Raw genomic sequence first — 20,180 nt, 5'->3', positions numbered from 1 at the left:
CTCATTATCTAAGGTGATTAAAGGCATTTTATAGAATATCTAACTGGATTACAAATATCTGTTGCCTATTTATCTTGATTATAGTCAAACCTAATACTCTCTCCGCTCAGTCCTCATTTTCCTCATGTTGACCAGATTCAGCAGATGATTTTTTTTTTTTTTTTTGTCCTTTCATTGGTTTCTGCTTCACCCATTCTCTAAAAATAATAAAGAAAAAGATTGAGGTGAACAACATGACTGTTTTGAAGCATCTGTTGTGTATATTGAATTTTCCGATGTGCACAAATAGAAGCACATGACGGGGAGCAGCAGCGAGGAGCAGGGACTTCAGTGTGACAGAACAATGGGTAATGGGCTTTTATTCAGTTAGCGGCATCACAGGCTTCAGTGTATTTCAGTAATTTTTTCAGATGAAGGGGCCTCCCTTTGTGTTTCTGGAGGCCTTTGTAGGCGTCCTTTGATGTGAAAACTTACACAGTATGTTTGTGCATCATATTGAAATTGAACACACTCTTTTTTTTGTTTTCTTTAAAAAGTTAAAAATGTTTTGTTCTTCTTGTTGCAATGCCATATGCTTTCTCTTTTGCATGTTGCAAGAAAATGCCACAATAAATTAATTTCCAGTCCTGTCACTTGTCCATGTCTTGTTGAGGTTGTCTCGAGGAGCCTGCAGAGTCACACTGTAAACGATCATAGTACCGGTAGTTTGTGTGAATGTTGATGTTTATGTATAATGAATATTTTAGTGCCGTCGCTAAATATAAGTCCGTTGCATTGACTTCCATCCAGGCTTAGCTGCAATTAAAATGAAAAACTATCCTTTCATCCTGTCTCAGTGAAACAAAGTGTAAGAAAAGGCAACCTGCCTGAGATGACAACAGCAGCAGCAGCTCCCTGTCGTGGTCGTGAACGTGTCGATACTGGAGGTGAATGTCTGGGAGAAAAACCACAGAGGGTCCTATCGACATGGGAGCAACAGCTTCTTTTACTTGAAACCTTTTAATTACTTGTTTTAGAAAAAGAAATGTTGTATACAGTGTTAATGCACAGTAAAGTATTTATAGAAGAACAGTAATATTGTGAACATGTAAAATAACAATCTACTACATACAGTAATAGAAGTGGTATAAAATCATAGTAAATAGGATATGAAAAGACAAACAGGAGAACAAACAAAAACAACTGAAGTTCACATGTATTTAAAATTCCTCTTACATATAGATAACCCAAAGTCTTATTGTTTCAATGTTTGTTCAACATAGTTGTCATATTTGACCAGATTTAACATTTGGGCCATCTAAAGTATATTTTATGTCTTCCAAACGTATAAAGCAGTTTTCATATTGTGATTTTCTGTTTCCTAACATCAGCAATGCAGATACAGTTTATGGTTTATGCGTAGCTTATCCTGTTTAAATCTGCAGTGATGCAGAGGCAGCGAGAGCTGTCCAACAATAAGAGGTGAAAAACTGAAAGCTGCAGTACACACACACTTTAAACTGACTTCTCGGTAAAGAAGAAAGCAGCTTGTTTGCAGATGTTTTACTCAGTTTTTTGTAATATCATGGATGTGGTGAATTAACTGAGTAACAAATTTCCATAGAAGGATTCTTTGGATTATATTACAGCTGGAAATGAAATAAATATTCCAAGTATTCATCATTCATTAATCTACTGGTTTATAATTGAGGGTCAAAGGATGCTGGAGAAAACTGCAGCTGACTAAGGTCAAGATGAAAGTCCAGATCCTAACATAACAATGAAAGACAGAAACAATGTGGATATTGAAGACACAGAGGATAGTCTGGATGATTTTTTTTCTACAGAGATTTAAGGCTGTTCATATATTTTGCTAAACGTACATTAAATATGATTTAAATAATAATAATCCACTCATATATGTGACAGTAATATTTTACATTACAATTATATATATTTTACATATATATATTATTGTGGAGTAGTAACCAAAAAGCACAATATTATCCTTTCACAATGTGAAATATTCAATTTATTGAAAGAACAGAAGAGCATATTTGAATTAATTTTTATGATAAACGAGTGATGAAGAGGTTATTGTACCATGCAGTCATGACCAGGCTGCTGCAGTGACTGAGCGGAGCCACAAGGTGGCAGCAGAGGCCCGTTTATCTCTCCACTCCGTCTGATGGATCCAAGCTGTCTGCGCGCACTGAAAGAAGCAAACAAAGAGAGAAGTCTGTCTGCTTTCCATTAACTGTTCGTTACTCCATAAATAAGCCAATTATCGTGACTGAATATCAAAATAATCAGAGTATTGTTTTGTCTTCATCTCAGTTTGGCATGTGGTGGCGGTTTACTGCTGCTCTCTGCGCAGTTATCATTGGATGTGAAGGACAACAGAGAATCATTGGGCCTGCAGCGCAATAAGTTCCTTTGTAATTAATCCACCTCTGATTATTAAAACCGTTTTTGGTAGAGATCTTTTTTTATTATAAAGGTCTGTTTTGGAAGTTATGCAGCCTCAGTTTTGGGAGCAATGAGAAAAGATTGAGCTAAAGGAACAAATATTATATACACTACATCTATCACCTACTGCCTCATAAAGGACCTTGTAAGAATTATTGCACTACCAGCTCTGTAAAGTTCCTTTAAACTAGCTTATGTTGAGATTTGCATTCATAACCATTTTTACTGCTATTTGCCATTTAAATCAGTTTCGAAAGAAATGACTCAAATGGATCTAATCTTTTCCAACAACGACACTTCTGTACAAAAAATATATATAAAAAAACAGTTTATCGTTAATATCAAGATCACGCTCATATATTGAGGAAATAATCGTCAAACGTGGTGAGAGTGGCTTTTCTTTCTGCCTGAAACTTTTTTTTTCAGTTTATGTTGTAAAGACCTGACAAAATAAATAGGATACATTCTCAACCACATACCGGAGACACTTTGATCCGTTCATCAGCTAAGATAAAGTTTTGGAGAGATCAGATAACAAGAGTGGGGGTTTTTTTGTCTTAAAAAAAAAAAAAAAAAGCTTTAGTGGCTTTTGAAAGCAAATTCTTGTGGTCAGCCTGGGGCTATATGGCTTTGAGGGTGGAATTACCTCTTCTTGAATTTGTCACCTCGTCCTATTAATATAATTATTGAAGATCATGTTAATATATTCCAAACGTTTTGCCTCTAGGATATTAATTACTTCTTTGTATACAGTGCTGGATAATCATTAGATCAGACCTAAAACGGTGTGGATTAAATCCAATATTTTCCAGAAATCACTTTTATCATTATTAAAAATAAAAGGTTGAGCTCTTTTGAAAACAATAACACTCATTTTAATGCGTGCGGGTTTGTGTCACGAAACGAATAAACGTGTAGGTTTTTTTTTTTTTTAAATGGGGGAGTTATTTCTTTGGCATGTGACATCTCTGAACACTGTTTTGAAGCGCTCCTCTCAGGTGTAGCGCTCCGCACTGCGCAGGCGCACTGCGCGTCAATCAGGTGAAGTCAGCGACGTAAATCTCCCGTGGTTTCACTCATTCCGGGCGTCTCGGTGGGATTGGAGTGACTGGAGCTCTGCAGATGTCTGTGCTGGAGAGGTTAGACTGGAGGGTAAGTCGGATTTCCCGTTTAGATCTGATTTGAAGCCCACTGAAACGTTTGTCGCTTTCGCCTAAAAGATATTCTTTATCGCTTTGCAATATAATAATCGTGTTTATCTGTGCGCTCTTTAAATGACTGTGTTAATCAGACTGATTCTTAATTCTTCCAAAAATGTTTGTGTAAATAGGTTTGTGCCCACTGGGTTGCGAACCAGTGTGGTTTGGAAATAGATGCACTGAGAACAGCGTTGTATGACCTTTGTTTTCTTTTTACTGCGCTACAAAAATAAGAACATGCTTTTACTTCAATAAAAATATTAGAAATCTAAGAAAATTGTCTGCTTATCAACAAAAGGATTTAAAATAACGTGTTCGTGCTAATTTATATTAATTGCAGGTGTGCTTTCTTCTCATCAAATTAAAGCTGAAATTTCGAATTTAAAAGAAAATACCATTATCTTTTAATGCAGCACTGTGTACATTGAATATCATGTCCACTAATCACAATAACCCCACTCCTGATATCAGCCTGAAAGCTCTCGTTAAACTGACCAAACGAATAAGAGGATTGGCCAAACATGACCGACTCTTCACGCGTGACTAACTTTCTTCACCCCTGTAAATATGTTTGTTTCAACGTTCAGGCCGGGCGTTTCACTTCTGCTTCGCATCACAACAAGATCAGAATCAACACGCAAAACGGAGATAATCCTCAGCCGGCCATGTCTCGCTGTTCCCATGAGCAGCGGATGCTCCCAGCTTGGCTTGGACCACAGGCTGGCATCCTAATAAAGGTCTCTCTATTAGGAGAAAATTAAAACAGAGACTCACCTGATACCAAATCAAAATACAGAATTACTATAAAAATGTGTGTAACAGTTTATGTTTAGTTTTACAACCAAATGCAAATTTCCAAAAACTCATCAGCATCGAAATAAAGCAGGTGACTTCAGGCCTGATTCACTTAAAAAAAAAAGAAAAAAGAAAACATGGTTTAGCCCTATTTTGGAATGTGATGAATATCAAAGCTTCAAAGCAGCTTTGTTTTTAAGCGTTGCAAAACTCAACCAAAATGTAAATGAAGCCGAGAAAGAGCTGTTTGTGGAGATCCTTTGAGCTTTGGAGGTTTTTGAGAGAATGATGCAGCTAAGCCCTGGGGCTTATTGCGGTTTGAAACGAGCACTTAACCACCACTGTGAAACACCAACATTAAATTGTCACGGGTCTGTTTAAATACCTGTCAGTCTACCCAACAATTCAAACTGCATACATTGCGTTATTTATTTATTTTTCTACATAAAAAAACGCTTTTACCTGAATGTAGAAAAATGGTTATTTACAACCGACATTACACTATTTGGGTGAGGTGTCCTTAAAAAAATATACAGCAAACAATTCTGCCAGATAATGACAATAATTATTTAGTTTAAATAGTTCGTGCATATTTACATAATGGTATATTAAACCAAAAAATGTCTATTAAACATTGTATAGAGATGTTTACCTTCTACTTTGGAATATTATTTAATACTCATCATATTGCCTTGAAACAGCAACAAACCAACATATAACCGTCACTGCAACAATTGTGAATGTTGTATTGTTTTTTTTTTTTTACACAAACAGCATCAAACAATAAAATAAAGGCTTCCAATCAGACCATTGAAAAGAAACGCCCGTATTTAATCTAAGCGATGTTAATATAAGCCACTAAATCGCTACTAAATGAGTGGAAAACTGTTTTGACAAAGATGAACATTAATCTTAGTTTATTCATAAAATAATAAAGAAAATATTATGGCCCTGTGATGAAAGGCCTTGAGTGAAACAGTAAAACAAATTATCCGGTGAAAGACATCCCTCACATTACTACAGGAAAAGTGAGCAACAGTAAACCTCGGGATTACGGCTTTTAACTTTTTAACATCGGCGGAGAAGCCGCACAGACGCACCGACCTCTGATTGGACGACCGGCCCGCCAATCAGCGCGGCCTTCATTTACCTGCTCGGTGACGTCACGGCGCAGGGTCCCGCCCACCCGGCGCCGCGCCGCAGATATAGAACAAGAGCTCAAGTTTGCATCAAGAAGACTGAACGTCGCCGTTTTGTCCATAAGAGGGAGTCAAGTTTCTGATGCTCCCACTTTCACAACAGAAGCGCGGAGCGCCCTGCCCGGAGAGAGAGAGGAGGAATACAGTTTGACAACGACTATTTTCGCTCCTAGCAGCTGTGAAAAGTCATTTCTGTGGCGGGAGAGTCAGCCGGTCGGTCAGTCCGCTCTTCAGACCCGCAATTCTGCGTTTTTTTTTTCTTCCTGCAGCTGAAGAACAACAATCGTGTTCATGATCACCAGGAAGCTCCTCATTTTTTCTTACCTGGACTAACTCGCAGGCGACGGTGTTTTTCTTTTTTTTTCTCCCTTTCTTTCTCTTTTTGTATTTTTTTTTCTCGACCAGCATGTTGTGGAAATTAGCAGACAACGTGAAGTATGAGGATGACTGCGAGGTGAGTTTTTCTTAAAGAGATAGTGAGAACATTGTGTCATGGAGCAAAAGTTTGTTGCCACATTTAGCGTGGGTAGATTTTTTTTTTTTTAAGGTCACTTATTTTTTCTGAAAAACGCTAAAACATATTATTGATTTGGAAAAGATGACAAATGAACAAAAATTAGGAGACAAAAGTTGCGAATCGGGAAATTAATCTGAGACTGAAAAAAAGTAATTTAATCTGAAAATGATCATAGGAGCTAACATTTTTTCTACAAAAAATATAATCAATATTTGACAGCAGCAATTGAGATCATATTAGAGTCATTAAAAAAGGAGAAATTTCAAAAAGAGAACCGCTAAATGCTAAATGTGGACCACCTGCCTGCTGCGGACATCCTCTCAGTCTCTCTCGTCCCCCCCCCCCCCCGTCCAGGAAAGACACGACGGCAGCAGCAATGGCAACCCCCGGCTGCCCCACCTGCCCGCGGTCAGCCAGCACCTCTACAGCCCGTCTCCCTCCCTCTCACACTCGGCCAGTTCGGACTTCCAGCCCCCGTACTTCCCGCCTCCCTACCAGCCCATCTCCTACCCGCAGTCCGGCGACCCCTACTCGCACCTCGGCGACCCTTTCAACATCAACTCCATCCACCAGTCCCCGTCGTCGAACCAGCAGCAGCCGTGGCCCGGCCGGCAGGGCCAGGAGGGGCTCGGGGGCCACGGCAGGAGCGGCCTGGCCAGCCAGATCCTGGGCCTGGAGGGGGGCTCGTCCGGGGTGAGGAGGGAAGGCTTCCGCCGGCCGGAGCTGCTGCCCCCGCACGCGCACAGTCTGGACTCCTCGGTTATTGGTGACAATATGGGCATGCACGACATGGGCCACGGACTGGAGGATGTGCAAGTAAGTAGCTCTGGTTCTGGTGCGATACTTAACTGTACATGTTTAAATAAAAAGCTTAGAGTAATGTGCATGCACGTTTACATAAAAAAGTATAGCTCTCTAAAACATAGGCATTATTGTAAATCATGTGAAATAAGAGTTATAGTAATGGATGTGCAGCAATATAGTTACTGTACATGCTACATGATTAATAGAAGAAAAATGACATTTCCTACCCCCATAACATTGCAACTTTTCTCATTTCTATTTTTTTTTCTTTTTTTTACCAGCATGTGGATGACCACAGTATTGTCATGGCTGACCAGACCGTAATCAAAAAAGGTGGGTTTTGTTATCTTTTATAACTGTAATTTAACTGTCGAAGTAATAAAAGTAAAACTTTTTTTTGGGGGGGGGGGACTTCTACCTGTAGTATGTGTGCCTGTGCACAACCAAACATGCAGTAATTACTGATGGAAATTTACTGTAAGGAGTGTATTTAATTTTTTTTTTCCACTCTACATATTTGGAAATGTCATGCTTCTATAGTGGCATGTCAGGGCACTCAGTGTGAGAGTGCAGCAAAGGAGGAGTCTTCTGTTTGCACTCGCGCTTACAATGATAATCCTCACAGCCATGAGATGCACTTATCTGAGCTTGACGTGATCCTCTGCCTATTCTGTTGGTGAAGGCGCTTGAATGGCTGCCCAGTGGGAACGCAGCGAACCCCCTTTCAAATTCTGCAGACTGTAGCTGACATGACACACACAAAAAAAAAAATTGGGCAATCTCACAACAGCGATGTTGACTGTGATAGAAGGGGAAAGCTTTGGATCATCGTTAGGCTGGTTAAGCTTGCAATTGCAATCGCTGTTCACGTTAACAGGAAATTACGAGCTGATCTCGAAGCTGCTTGGCTCTGCAGAACCAGCTTTTGGCGGGGTGTGGCATTAGGTTCGCATGTGAAAGACAGTTTAGTAATTTGTTGAGACTTGAACTGTTTTTAGGGAGAAACTTATTCCTGCTGTTTTGTCATCAGGAGTCTATTAAACAGACTAAGGGAAAGATTAGCCTCGGCAGCATTGTTTCTGCTCAGTGCAAACGCATGAAATAGTATGCAATACATTAAACCATTTAAATAGTCTACTTTAGTTATTTTTTTCCTCACTGGCATGCCTCAAAGACGTCACATGTTAATATTTAGACCATTAGGTTGTCTTTGGTTTGATGGCAACGTGACATTTTGCAGTCAATAAGTGTTGTTGCTTTTGGTAAGCACACAAACGAAATGTGTGATCCGACAAGGCATAATTACAAGCAGAGAGCCATTTGCACAGCACAATAAACCAACCAGTCTGCATTGGTTACGGAAATCAGCGATGGCTCATTATATTGTTCCCATGCTCAAGGGCACGCTATGGGCAATCTAGGTTTTCCACTTGTAAACAATGGCATGTCATTCCCAGCTATGTGCCCCACAGCAGAATGAAAGCACTCACATGACTCTGTGATTTTTGTCTCAGTATTAGGACTACGAGGTGGCAGGAACCTTGATCGCTTACAGAGGACTTATTATCAGGGGGGCATTCTTGCGGGTGAGGATGAAGATAGTTCTGTTTTGTATTGTAGTGTGCTGTTGTACTGTTTTTGTTCTGTCTGATGACTGTCAGTGCATTTGTGGTGGCTTGAACATTTTTTTGAATCTGCAAACTAAATTTCTTCTTTTTGATGTTTTGTTTTTAAAAAAAAAAAAAAAAAAGTTTTATTTTTCTTAAACAGAGTTACACTGTCCAGGTTTCACAGAGTCTGAGAGACCAAATCACACCGCGTTGATGTGTTTCTGTGGCTCAGATTAGGGGGTGTTTGTGTGTGTGTACCTGTTCATGGATAGCGTTTGGGCATGACGGCACTGCAGCTGATAAGAAATCTGACATAAAGTGGTTCATGAACCACGGAATATTACAAAACGCTGTGCAGTAGCTTTTCCTTCTCTTCCCTGTGTAGAGAACAGGCTGGTTCCATCAGTCGTGCAGAGCAGAACACACACACACTCTTATGATTACATTCAAAGAAAACACAGATTTTCTCATCTCAGAGAGAGGATTAGAGCTTATATACATACCCCAAAAAATGTGCACATATAAACACGCTGTTGCTCAACCTTTCTTGTTTCTTTTTCTTTTTTTTTTCTTTTCTTTTTGTACGGACTTGTTTGCTGTTTGGCTAACGTACGATGTTTCCGTCACTCTCCAGGTCCTGTCACTCTACCGAAAGGCAACGCGCTGGGCCTTCCTTTCCAGAAAGAGTCCCTGCTGGGGATGGTATCAAACCCCACGGAGGTGTTCTGCTCCGTACCGGGCCGGCTCTCCCTGCTGAGCTCCACGTCCAAGTACAAGGTCACCGTGGCTGAGGTCCAGAGGCGTTTGTCAGCCCCAGAGTGCCTCAACGCATCGCTCCTGGGCGGCGTTTTACGCAGGTCAGAGCTCACATTCATTCAACGTGACAGCTGGCCAGGATTTGTTTGTATTTTACCTCATCCTTGTCATTTTGAAGGTTTCAGAGTAATGAAATCGCACCGCTCATTAACCAAATTTGATCAAAATTTTCTTTGAAAGCCGTTACGGTAGCTTGATGTCGATGCTCTGCGGATAAAAGCTCAGCAGCCAATGGGAGAAGCAGTTTAAAAGCACAGCTTGGCTCACTTACCAAAGCTCATCACTTTATTTTTTTTATTTTTTTTTTTTTAACTCCCCCTTAAAAAGAAGTTTGTGACATTCTTTGTGTGGTCTGCAATTTTTGGTTCAGCATTTCCTTTGAGGATCAGTTTATCAACAGAGCACCAATCTAAGGGCTGTGGGTGTGTTTCTGTGTGCGTATTTATGCATTTGTCAAAGTTTGCCGCATTTGTGGGTTCTCCCGTGCCCGAGCAGTTGACTTCATGGCACATGTGTTTGTGTGGCGTTCTGCTGAGGGACTGTGAGGCTGCAGTACATGCTTAACACTCCTGACCGGAGCGTTTTGTAGTCGGGGAGTGATGTTTGCCACTTCCCATGTGCCTGTGTTAATGCTGACATACACACACACACACACACACACACACACACACACACACCACAATACACAATCACTTTTAAGTAGGTCATATAGCAATAGGAGGGGGATTGTTAGTTGAGGGACAAGGGGGAGAAGGGGACGAAAGGGCGGGGGTGTTCGTACACACATGCCTCCCTAAAGATACTCCTTCGCTCACCCGCCAGAGAGAGAGAGAGACAGAGAGACTGCCTGCCAGTCATGCAGAAAACTGAATCGGCTGTGGCAAGTGGGGAGTTTAAGAGCTTCTGCAAATGCATGTATGAGTGATTTTTCTTCTTGGTCTTTTTGAGTGTAAGTATCGGTAGACTCCCTTTTTTTAAATTTTTTTTTGGGGTCAAGAGAAGCTGCTTTACGAGACCTCTCACATGAGTGACTGTCTCCCCTAACATGTTATTTATACTGTATGTTTACACAAAGATAATGTTGCACTAATCTATACCGATTGTTTCTCAGAGGGATGGATATCTTAAGGGCTTTTTCAAAATGCCAATAACACAAGAGTGTGCACTGGCTCATCACTAATTCAGTCTTTGTTTTTTTTTTTCTTTTCTGCAGAGCCAAATCAAAAAATGGAGGTCGTTCTCTGAGAGAAAAACTGGATAAGATTGGGCTGAACCTGCCTGCAGGAAGAAGAAAGGCAGCCAACGTCACTCTACTTACCTCACTAGTAGAAGGTATGACATGTCACTCAGTAGCACATTGCACCTTCTCGGATATAATTGCTGTTTTCACTGACTGGAATGTCGCTCTAATAACGCGAGAATGTGGGAACGTCGACTGTTCAACACAGCGTGTGTTTGAAATGCAATACATTGTCTTCGTTGCATTCTTTGATGCTCAGTCATCATGGAACGACTTTGTCTTTACGTCCATGTGCAAAGAAAGGTCTTCAGTTGAGCAGGCACTTTGCATGCAAAATAATGCATCCGAATGCGTTCAAAAAATTCCGTATCGTTTCCAAGTTTGTATTTGATTGGAAGGTGGAAGTGCCTACACAACACTAATGAAAGACAAGAATGAAAGGAATGAAAATGCAATGAAAAGTTGGCATTATATGCTTTACTGTTGTGGGTGTATGATTATCTAAAGCTGTTTGCACAGTCATAACTGAAGCATTGCACAGCCGTGTGCAGCAGGGCTTTGAGCTGAACATCCTCAAATAAATTGCACCCTTAAATCCATCCATCCTGTAAAATAGCAACAGCGCTTCACGCGCCTAATTTTAAAGACTGTTTTGTGTTTACACTGGAGTCAGAATGACAGCATGAGACCTTCACTTTCATAAACAGCCATCCCGCGACCCAGACAAGGCCGCTCCGTTGTGATCACTGTATCATTTTAATCACAGCTACCTGCTGCCGGCTAAGGCAGAATCTTTTTTTTCTTTTCCCCCCTCTTTTGCTCCCTATGTGCCTAATTTTTATAAATGGGCTTCTGATTCTGTGCAGGAGAATGACTGGAGGCTCGTGTTATTTAGAGACCTTCAAAGCTGAATTAAGCCTTGTTATCTTGTGTTCGGCTCGCCAGGAGGGCAAGCTGACCTTAAAGCTTGTGCTTCTGAATAGCTGCCTGCATCCTGAAGTGATGTGCGTGTCTATCAATAAGCGGTGTTGTTGGCGCCTTGGGCAACCTCTGCTAGCATTTATCCACATAAGCCCATTATGACCATGCAAGTCAAACCACCCTGAAGATGGAAATAAATTCATCTCAGTAGCTCCTCTCCCCTAAAGCGAGAAGACTGAGCACAGCTGATTATTTTGTAGTTCAACTGCTACACTTCATCTGCCTCAATACTTGTGTAAATCAGGCCCAAAGTGCGGTCCCTAGTTTAATGCTGTAAGTTGATAAATAGCCCGCCGTGCAGTATTTGATCTTTGACCAGTCTGTCAAAGACCATGCTGGAATAATCCATTCATCTATCTTCTTTAACTACTTCATCCAACTCAGGGTAATGAGGGACGGGTTCACAATGGGGGAACACCCGATACAAGTCGCCAGTCCAGAGGATATTTATTGAATTTTTAAGTTTAAATAGCCTGCAGGTGTCAAACTGAATGTGTGTGATTATCTTGAATCAGCTTGAAATGTCTGGGATGAAGCTTGGAGTACCTGGAGAGAACACAAGGAAAACATGCAAACTCCATTTTAGAAATGAAAAAAAGTTCAAGTCTGGAATTGAACTGGGTTTACACACCAAATTAACCATTTTGAAAAGGAGGTTCAACTCTGGACTGCTTTGACATCACAGGTGACTTTAGTGTCACATCCTCTATTTCATGCAAACCTTTTGTTTCAGGCGAAGCGGTTCATTTAGCAAGAGACTTTGGCTACGTGTGCGAGACGGAGTTCCCCGCAAAGGCCATCGCCGAGTACCTGGGAAGGCCACATGTGGAGCGCAACGACGTCAACTCCCGCAAGAACATGCTGCTTGCTGCCAAGTAGGTGTCTCTTCTTTAAGGAAACTTTATAATGCCCGGGGCGAATTGTTCCTGTGTATGTAACCTTTCCTATTTATAGCTGACTGTGCACACTGGGCTGCTGCACTGCAGCTCTCAAGGGTTATTTGGGGTTCAAGGCCTTGCTCAGGGACAGACAGCAGCATTTGAACCAGTCACTCCTACTTAAAATGATTGATTGTTGCATGTTTTTTCTGCACATTTGGCAGAATGAGGTGTAGCGAGTAGACATATCAACACATTTTTAATAACAAACTAACTTGTGGTGTACTGAGCTGACTGAAGTGCTTCACATACGGTATCATCTGTGGGATTTCCTCTCAGGCTCCAGTGAATCGGTGCATGTGGTATATCCTTCCTCATTTTGGGTTTCTGCCCCCTCAGGCAAATCTGCAAGGAGTTCACTGACCTGCTCTCTCAGGACCGCTCGTCCATCGGTAACACCAGACCGGCGCCCATCCTGGAACCCGGAATTCAAGGCTGCCTGACTCACTTCAGCCTCATCACTCACGGCTTCGGCTCCCCGGCCATCTGCGCCGCCATGACCTCGCTGCAGAACTACCTGAACGAGTCTCTAAAACAAGTGGACAAGATGTACCTGAGCTCCGGCAGCGACACCCAGGGATCCTCAGACAGTGGGAGCAAATCTGCCGACAAAATAGACAAGCACAGGAAATGAGAGCTCAGAGGAGAATCCGTATGAACTTCAGAGCCCCCGAATCCCTCACTGCGTGGTCTGCCCCTTTTTTGGACATTTTTTTTAATAGGAAAAAAAAAACAAAAAACGTCAATATTAAGTATTGTCATTTTGAGAGCTGAATTGGTACGCAAGTGTGTGTATGTGTGTGTGTGTGCGTGCGTGTGTGTGTGTGTGCACTCTTGCACTGTAAATTTCTATTTTTGAGAAGTTGTGGACTTTCAGCTGAGCCGTTGTTGGCGTCCGCGCTGAACGCCGCCGACCGGTCCTCGATGGGAGCCCACTCTGTGAAAATGTAGCGAGCGCCGCGTCAGACCGACCACTATGCAGTTCAACACGGTCGACGGTGTGGCGACGCTACCGCCATAGGACCTTCCCTGACAAGCAAGAGGAAAACAAAATATACAAATACATGTTTTGTTTTGTTTTGTTTTTTCTCCCGAGAGGACATCATTTCAAGATGAGTGGCTGTGAATTCCTCTGTTCCCCCCTCCTGCTCTGTCTGCAGGCAAATCCGATGATTTCCTGTGTCTCAATGGACTTGCAAAGGACAATTTCATGTGAGTGTGTGAGAGAGAGAGAGAGAGAGTGAAAGAGAGAGAAGAAAATCCACTTAGTTTTCTTTATTCTTTGTGCTCGATTTGTACAACCACTTCAAAACGGCTCCAGTGTTATCGTGCTTTTTGTTTTTCCTGGGAGATGATTAAGCCTTGTGTTTGGGCTGGAAGAAAAAAGTGATTATTAGTATGTCAGTTCGTGCTCGGTCTAAAACCAGAGATCTTAAAGTTGCAACGATAGAAGCCTCTTCAGTGTTTATGTGGATTACAGGCACAGCAATGCTTCCATTATTACACTGTCTTTAAAAGATGGCGGTGAAACTTTTTTTTTTTTTTCTGTGAGCAAGGTATTCATCCTCCTTAGTATTTAAAAACCCTGAGTTATTATCACCCTACCAACAAGCTCAGTCCTGCCAGTGTGCTGCATGTATGTTGTGAGAGTGTGTGCAAATGTACATACTTCTTTCTTTTAAAAATGTTTCTAATTAGACATTAAATTCCAAACAGAATATTATCCAGTGTCGTGTCCTGGATGTAAATATTTTCTAATTTATGTTGTAATTTAACGGGCTTCTGTAAATAATGGTATCACTCTGGTGTATGGTTTCAACTTTTTATGATGTGTTTAAACTTTTATAAATGGGTTAGTTTTTTATCGCGTAGAGGTTAGGAAGTGGGCATGATATACTTTTTTTGAAAAATATGTTAAAACTGTTCTGAAGTTTGAGGGGCGGGGGGGACAAAATGAAATAAAATGAAAGCCTCAAGCCTGATACACTGAGTCAGTGTGTAGTTGTGAAGGCCAAACACACACACACACACACACACACACACACACACACACACACACACACACACACACACACACACACACACATAGTCGTGCACATACTTTTTATAAATGGATAGCGCCATTGTTTCTGTAGCCTCTTTTTCAGTAATGTTTCACAGATGATGGTCAAGTCATGTGTTGAAAGATTTTTTTTTTTCCTATTAATAAACTAGGAAGGAAAAAAAAAAATCCCCTGCTGAACTAAAGGGAACAGTAGTCATCATTATCTGCTCTCACTTAGCTTCACAAATAAGCTGTGTGGCTGAGTGGAGGCGCGGACCTCCACAGTGAATCATGTGATGAGCAAGGACGACGTCTGAGAGCAGACAAATGGCTCGTTTATGTTCAAACTTCAACTATTGACACATGCTAACTAGACTGTGCGCCGAACGTCCCATCCTGACGTTTCCTCTCGGCTTCCTGCGTTTGGAGCAGGTGTGTTGTTGCTTCAAATAGTCTTGTCTTTTGAGTTTCAGTGATGGGAAATGCGGTGCATCAGGTTTCTTGCTGCAGATGATACGTCCTTTGATGTCTGTGAGAAAAAAAAAACAAAAGCAGTTATGCACATCTGTAGATGAGATTTGCATGTGGTGCGAGCGCGCTTAATCATCGCTCGCCTCGCCAGGCCTTTGCTGATTCATGAGGTCTGTCTGTTAGTGTGTTTCGGGAGCTTCTGAGTGTCGCTGCCTGCAACGCTTCCACGCATTCTCGATCAAATCCGCCCTTGTCTTTAACAACATCTCACATAAATACTTCTTTAAATTTCAATTAGCTCTAAGGGGTCAGTGGGTGAAACCTGAGTTCTGCATACACTCAGCTACAGGTTCGAAATGCATCCGCAGCAAAAAAAACAGAGAGGGATTCATAGCAGTTAAACAAGTATCAGCCTCTCCCCTCAGAACCTGTCTAACCAGACCTGTCGGCCCCCGTGGCTCTCTGCCCTCTCAGCGGTTGACTTTAACTGCTTTCAGTTGCTCGCGTTAGCTTGTGCGCTCGGCCCTGGGATAGCAGATTATGGGGGAGGAGATGATGGTAATAGAGAAAGAGCTGTGAGTGAAGGTTTAGAGAGATAACAAAGATTTTCTTAAATGACGGGCAGCTGAACACAAGGATCTGATGCGAGAAGGCTCCCTTTATTCTCTCACGGTTGTCTTTGATTCTGTCGCTCCGTCATATCAGAGGTTCTTCTAATGTCAGTCAGGAGTTATTACCCACATGCATGCCCCATCCACTTTCTCCCATCTTTATTGTCAGTGAAGTTGATCCTTGTCTGAGCACGCTTGCAGCTTCAGACACGGCTGGATGTCAATTAAAAGCAACTTATACAACTTCGAATCGCACAACTTGTTTCTTACAGCTTTAATCAGACAAAATAGAATTAATAACCTGCACCTGCTTGATATGTGTCACTCTTCCATGCGTGTTTTCCAAAACACGGCCTTCTTGGTAACTGGTCAAAGATTTTTTTTTTTTTTTTTTTTTTTCGCAACTGTGAGACAGTGTGAGTAATTCACCTCTGACACACCTAATACTGGCTGGGAAATGGAGGCGAGCGTGGGCTTGTTGGGCTCGGTTGTTACCTCCACTTTGTCTTCTTGAAAACCAGAGAAATTTATCCACGTCTTTTATTAGCGATTGGAGATAATCTTCAGCTCTCATGAGGATGCCCAGGGCTACTTGTCAACTTCAGAGCCACTGAACTGCAGTCGTATTTCTGCCAGCTCTGACTGGATGACCTTTCCATGTAGGTCACTGCCAGTCACGTGACGAAGCTGTCGCAAAAGAGGGAAAAATCGCACCAAAAAGGAAAAATGTTGTCATATTCTATTTATAACTTATGTGAAGATCCTTTCTCTTATCATTTTAGTAACTTTTAAGCTAAACAAAGAGGGATTGATCAGAAGACTTCTAAGGTTCTTTTAATAGTCTTGAAAATTGCAATTCTCTCTTTTTTTTTTATTACATTTCATGTGAATTTCCTCAAATACTTCACACTGTAGTTTCACTCATTTCGCTTTATTTTACCACTTCCTTTCTGCAGGTCTTTACCAAATCTGTTGTACATTAAGGCTTATTTGCAGCAGGACTAATCACTGACTTGTAGCTCCAGACCACTGAAACCACTTTATGAGTTCAAACACGGTCCCGTGTCTTTAGCGACAAGCCACAGATGATGGCGACGAAATCTCACATGAATTATATATTTTTCTCATTTTGGGGAGGAAAATTAATAGAAATCTAATACTAATTTGCTTTGCGTATGCAGTGCACAGTGTTTATCCTCACTTTTAACAATTGGAAGGCAATAACTTGAATATTTTAAAAACTGAAAAAGATACCGTTAGCTTTAGAAATGGTATTGAAATAAAAACGCATTTACTGAAATGTCCCTTTTTTAATTTCATTTTCATCATATTTGAATTGAAGGTTATGTTATCCCATTGTTATGTTTATGTTCATTTTCATAATTTTCACACCTCTAGGATTTTAGTTTTCTGGTGATATATTATTAATAGAGCAGCAACTATTAAGAAAATGTTCAAACAACTTCTTTTTAATTGTCCAATAGTGCTGTGAACTGAGAATGACATTTTCCAATACTTAAGAAATGTTTTTGCAGATGCCTGAATGAACATGACACAATAATAACACGCAGGGATTCCACAAAAACCCTAAAGCATAACATTCTTCACAGGAGGCAGAAAAACGAAACGACTGATCAAACCGACAGGAACTGCAAAGCATATAATTTATTATTCCATTAAAAAAAACATTTCGAGGTATGGCCCAAAAAGAGAAGACTTTTAGCAAACTATTTAAAGATTGAAACAGAAAATAAACTTTTTGGATTGTTCAAACAGATAATTTGCAATAAACTATATAATTAAACATAATTATATATTTAAAAAAAATGTGGGCACTGGGTTTTTTTTTTTTTTTGCAAGGTGTATTTGCCTAAATTTACTGGATTTACAATAGTTCCAGTGTTTACTTGTTTTGAAGGCGTCTCCTCCCAGTGTGACTCACTGGCATTAAACCAACTCCGGAGTTCCAGTTAGAGTTCCAGTACTCTGTTCTTATTTGACCGCTGTGCTGCTGCACCGCAGCACCTGGGAATCAAGGCAAAATTTGAGGGCAACATGGGGAGGATACTGCCATGACATGGTGGAACAGTGGTTAGCCCTGTTTGAAACTGAGTTGGGGCCTTGTTGGTGTTTCCATGTTCCATGTTTTTTTTTTTTTTTTTTCCCAGGTACTTCCACTGCGTTTTCTGGTAATGGGAGACTATAAATCAGCCTTAGATGTGGGCAGGTGTTGCTTTATTGTCTGTTTCTGAGGCTTGAGTTTACCCTGCTCTGTGGCCAAAGTCGGCTTTTATAATTTCCAGCCCCTTGACTTCGGTCTCAGTGAAGTTTGTACAGAAGTTGGATAAGTGTTGCTTTTTCAACCGGAGAAACCCCACACTAGCTAACTGCTTCGTGCCTTACACAGACCAGCTTCATCATCCCTGTCCAAATGAGCAAGTCCTCAAAAAGTGGTCGCTGAGTTTTATTTGTTTAAAAAAAAAAGCCTTAAAAATGATCAAAGAGGTTCAAAACAAGTTAAATGGAAAATCCTCCTCATTGATCCATAACAAGCCACACTGTGCGATAATTATTCCCATTTCTAAAGCAGCTTTTAAGCATTAATAAAACATTTGGTGTCAGAACTTTAAAATAGCAACGTGTCCGAGGCGACTCTCAGTGCTGAAACTATTTAAGACATAATGGTTTTATTCAACAAATAACCGGATTCATCTAATGACATTAGACCATCAACACTAATTTTAGCTGAGTGTGTGTGTTTTTATGTTTTCTTTCGAGGGGTGGTGGGGGGTAGCTTTGTTGGGGGTGTGGTTGGGGTGGATGTAGGGGGGATCGCAGCTCAATAATGAGAGCATTAAGCAACTAAAGGGTGAGTGGGGTGTGCGTGCGTGTATCCCTGAATGTGTGTGTGTGTGTGTGTGTGTGTGTACGCTGGGTTTAGAAGGGGGTGGGGGGTGGGGGGGTAGAGTTGGGGTTGGGGGCAGCAACCTAATCCCTGAGGAAAATGTGGAAGAAATTAATCTAAATTACAAGGATGGAGCTAGTCTGGAGTCTGGGTCTGGAAAGGCTACAGAGAGAGGGAAAGGAGGGCGAGAGAGGGGAAACAGCCATTACTCTGCTCCTCTGCTGTATTTTGGTTGCTGTTTTCCTCCTCCTCCTCCCCTTCTCCTCCTCCTCCTCCTCCTCATCGTGTGGGAATGAGGTGGCCTGTCCTCCTTCCTCTCTGGCTTGCCACCCAGACACCCCTCCTTTTCGTGCTCACGCACAGGCCTCTTACCAATTAGTTGGCCGCGCAGCCGCTGCCGGTGCGGACGGGATTGGAGAGACCCCTCAATCCCCGCTCTCCTCCCGGTGCTCTCTTCTCACAGACAGCAGATGTCTCAGTTTCTCAGGGAACATGTGTCCCTCTTCGCTGGCCTCTTTGCTGCCGCCACTAGAAAATAAAGACCCCTCTGCCTGCTCCTCCAGACCTGCTGCAAACACCCTCACCTTACTGGAAAAAGATCCTCTCCAACAAACACAATCAGCCTCTACCAGTAAGACGGCCCTTCCTTTTTCCTTATTTACTCTGACACAAAAACAGATAAATTACACAGGATGGTTGCCGCCATTCATCTATCTAATGAAAAGCATCTGGAGTCGTCCTCCTGTTAACCAGCGCACAGGCAAGTCTTGTTCACCTTGGCTCGAGCGCAGTAATCGGAACAAGCTGCTCGGTCAACAAACAGGCCCGTAAACACAAAGCGCACTGTACTTTACAGACAGCGCGCTTCTTACTGGGTTTCACTGCAGTCAGAAATCATGACAACAAAACATCACAAACGCAGTGCCGTTGGTCGTTTGGGGTTTTCCTTGTTTTTTTTGTTTTTTTTTTTTTTTTTTCCACAATGTTTTGCTCCAAAAAATGTTAAATCTTCTGTGGATCAACAAGAAAGTCATGAAAAGAAACATTTGCTGCTCAGTGTTGTTACTGTTAATTGGATTATGTCTTAGCAGGGATTATTGATCTGTCTGTGTCTCACTGTTCAGCAGTTTTCATCATCTTCGGTCGACACATGGCTGATTCCCAAGCGGGGCTAATGGAGCTTGTACATCCAGGGACAAACTGAGGTCGCAGTTATGGTCACTTCCCATTGACCAAACATGAAAGGAGGCTTTAAAAACCACCTGCTGGGGTTACACTGCTGTTGACTTGAAACAAGACAACCTGTCTGTCTGAAGATCATTTTGGTTTCCGAGCCTTCATTAGGTTTGTGATCATAATTTGTAGCTTCTTCATTTCTTTCCTCTTTCTTCAAAACTGACAGCTGTTAATCGAAAACCAAAATAAAAATGAAAGAGCAGTGGCATTTTATTGAATTTGTGTAAATAATGACAAAGCATTAGATTTATTTTCCGCTCTGCCTTGGAAAAGCACATCTCACGATTGATTAATGACTTGTTAAAAAGAAAATCTGATAAATTGATGAAAAAAATCACAAAAAGAAAAAAATCTGGCACATTTCAC

The 20,180-nt window shown here is 41.5% G+C and overlaps 1 protein-coding gene across 2 annotated transcripts; it reads left to right on the top strand.

The window, feature by feature from the left end:
• Positions 1-5,722: 5,722 nt before the first annotated feature.
• LOC115389188 (transcription factor AP-2 gamma) lies at positions 5,723-14,529 on the top strand. 2 transcript variants are annotated; one of them, XM_030092647.1, is made up of 8 exons: positions 5,723-6,095; positions 6,513-6,974; positions 7,244-7,295; positions 8,477-8,548; positions 9,207-9,429; positions 10,602-10,720; positions 12,343-12,484; positions 12,887-14,529. In XM_030092647.1, the coding sequence occupies exons 1-8, from the start codon at positions 6,048-6,050 to the stop codon at positions 13,179-13,181; spliced, it is 1,413 nt and encodes a 470-aa protein (XP_029948507.1). In that variant the 5' UTR covers positions 5,723-6,047; the 3' UTR covers positions 13,182-14,529. The 2 variants fall into 2 exon arrangements, with proteins under 2 accessions (XP_029948507.1, XP_029948508.1); XM_030092648.1 differs by lacking the exon at positions 8,477-8,548.
• Positions 14,530-20,180: the final 5,651 nt, after the last annotated feature.

Source organism: Salarias fasciatus, chromosome 5 (assembly GCF_902148845.1).
Source record: "Salarias fasciatus chromosome 5, fSalaFa1.1, whole genome shotgun sequence".
Taxonomy (NCBI): Eukaryota; Metazoa; Chordata; class Actinopteri; order Blenniiformes; family Blenniidae; genus Salarias; species Salarias fasciatus.
The sequence above is the reverse complement of the archived record's forward strand: the minus strand, read 5'-3'. Positions and strand labels throughout refer to the sequence as shown.

Coding starts and splice junctions, on each gene's coding strand:
- LOC115389188 (XM_030092647.1), top strand. CDS start 6,048: ATGTTGTGGAAATTAGCAGACAACGTGAAGTATGAGGATGACTGCGAG. Junction 6,096..6,512: donor AGTATGAGGATGACTGCGAG/GTGAGTTTTTCT, acceptor CCCCCCGTCCAG/GAAAGACACGACGGCAGCAG. Junction 12,485..12,886: donor AACATGCTGCTTGCTGCCAA/GTAGGTGTCTCT, acceptor CTGCCCCCTCAG/GCAAATCTGCAAGGAGTTCA.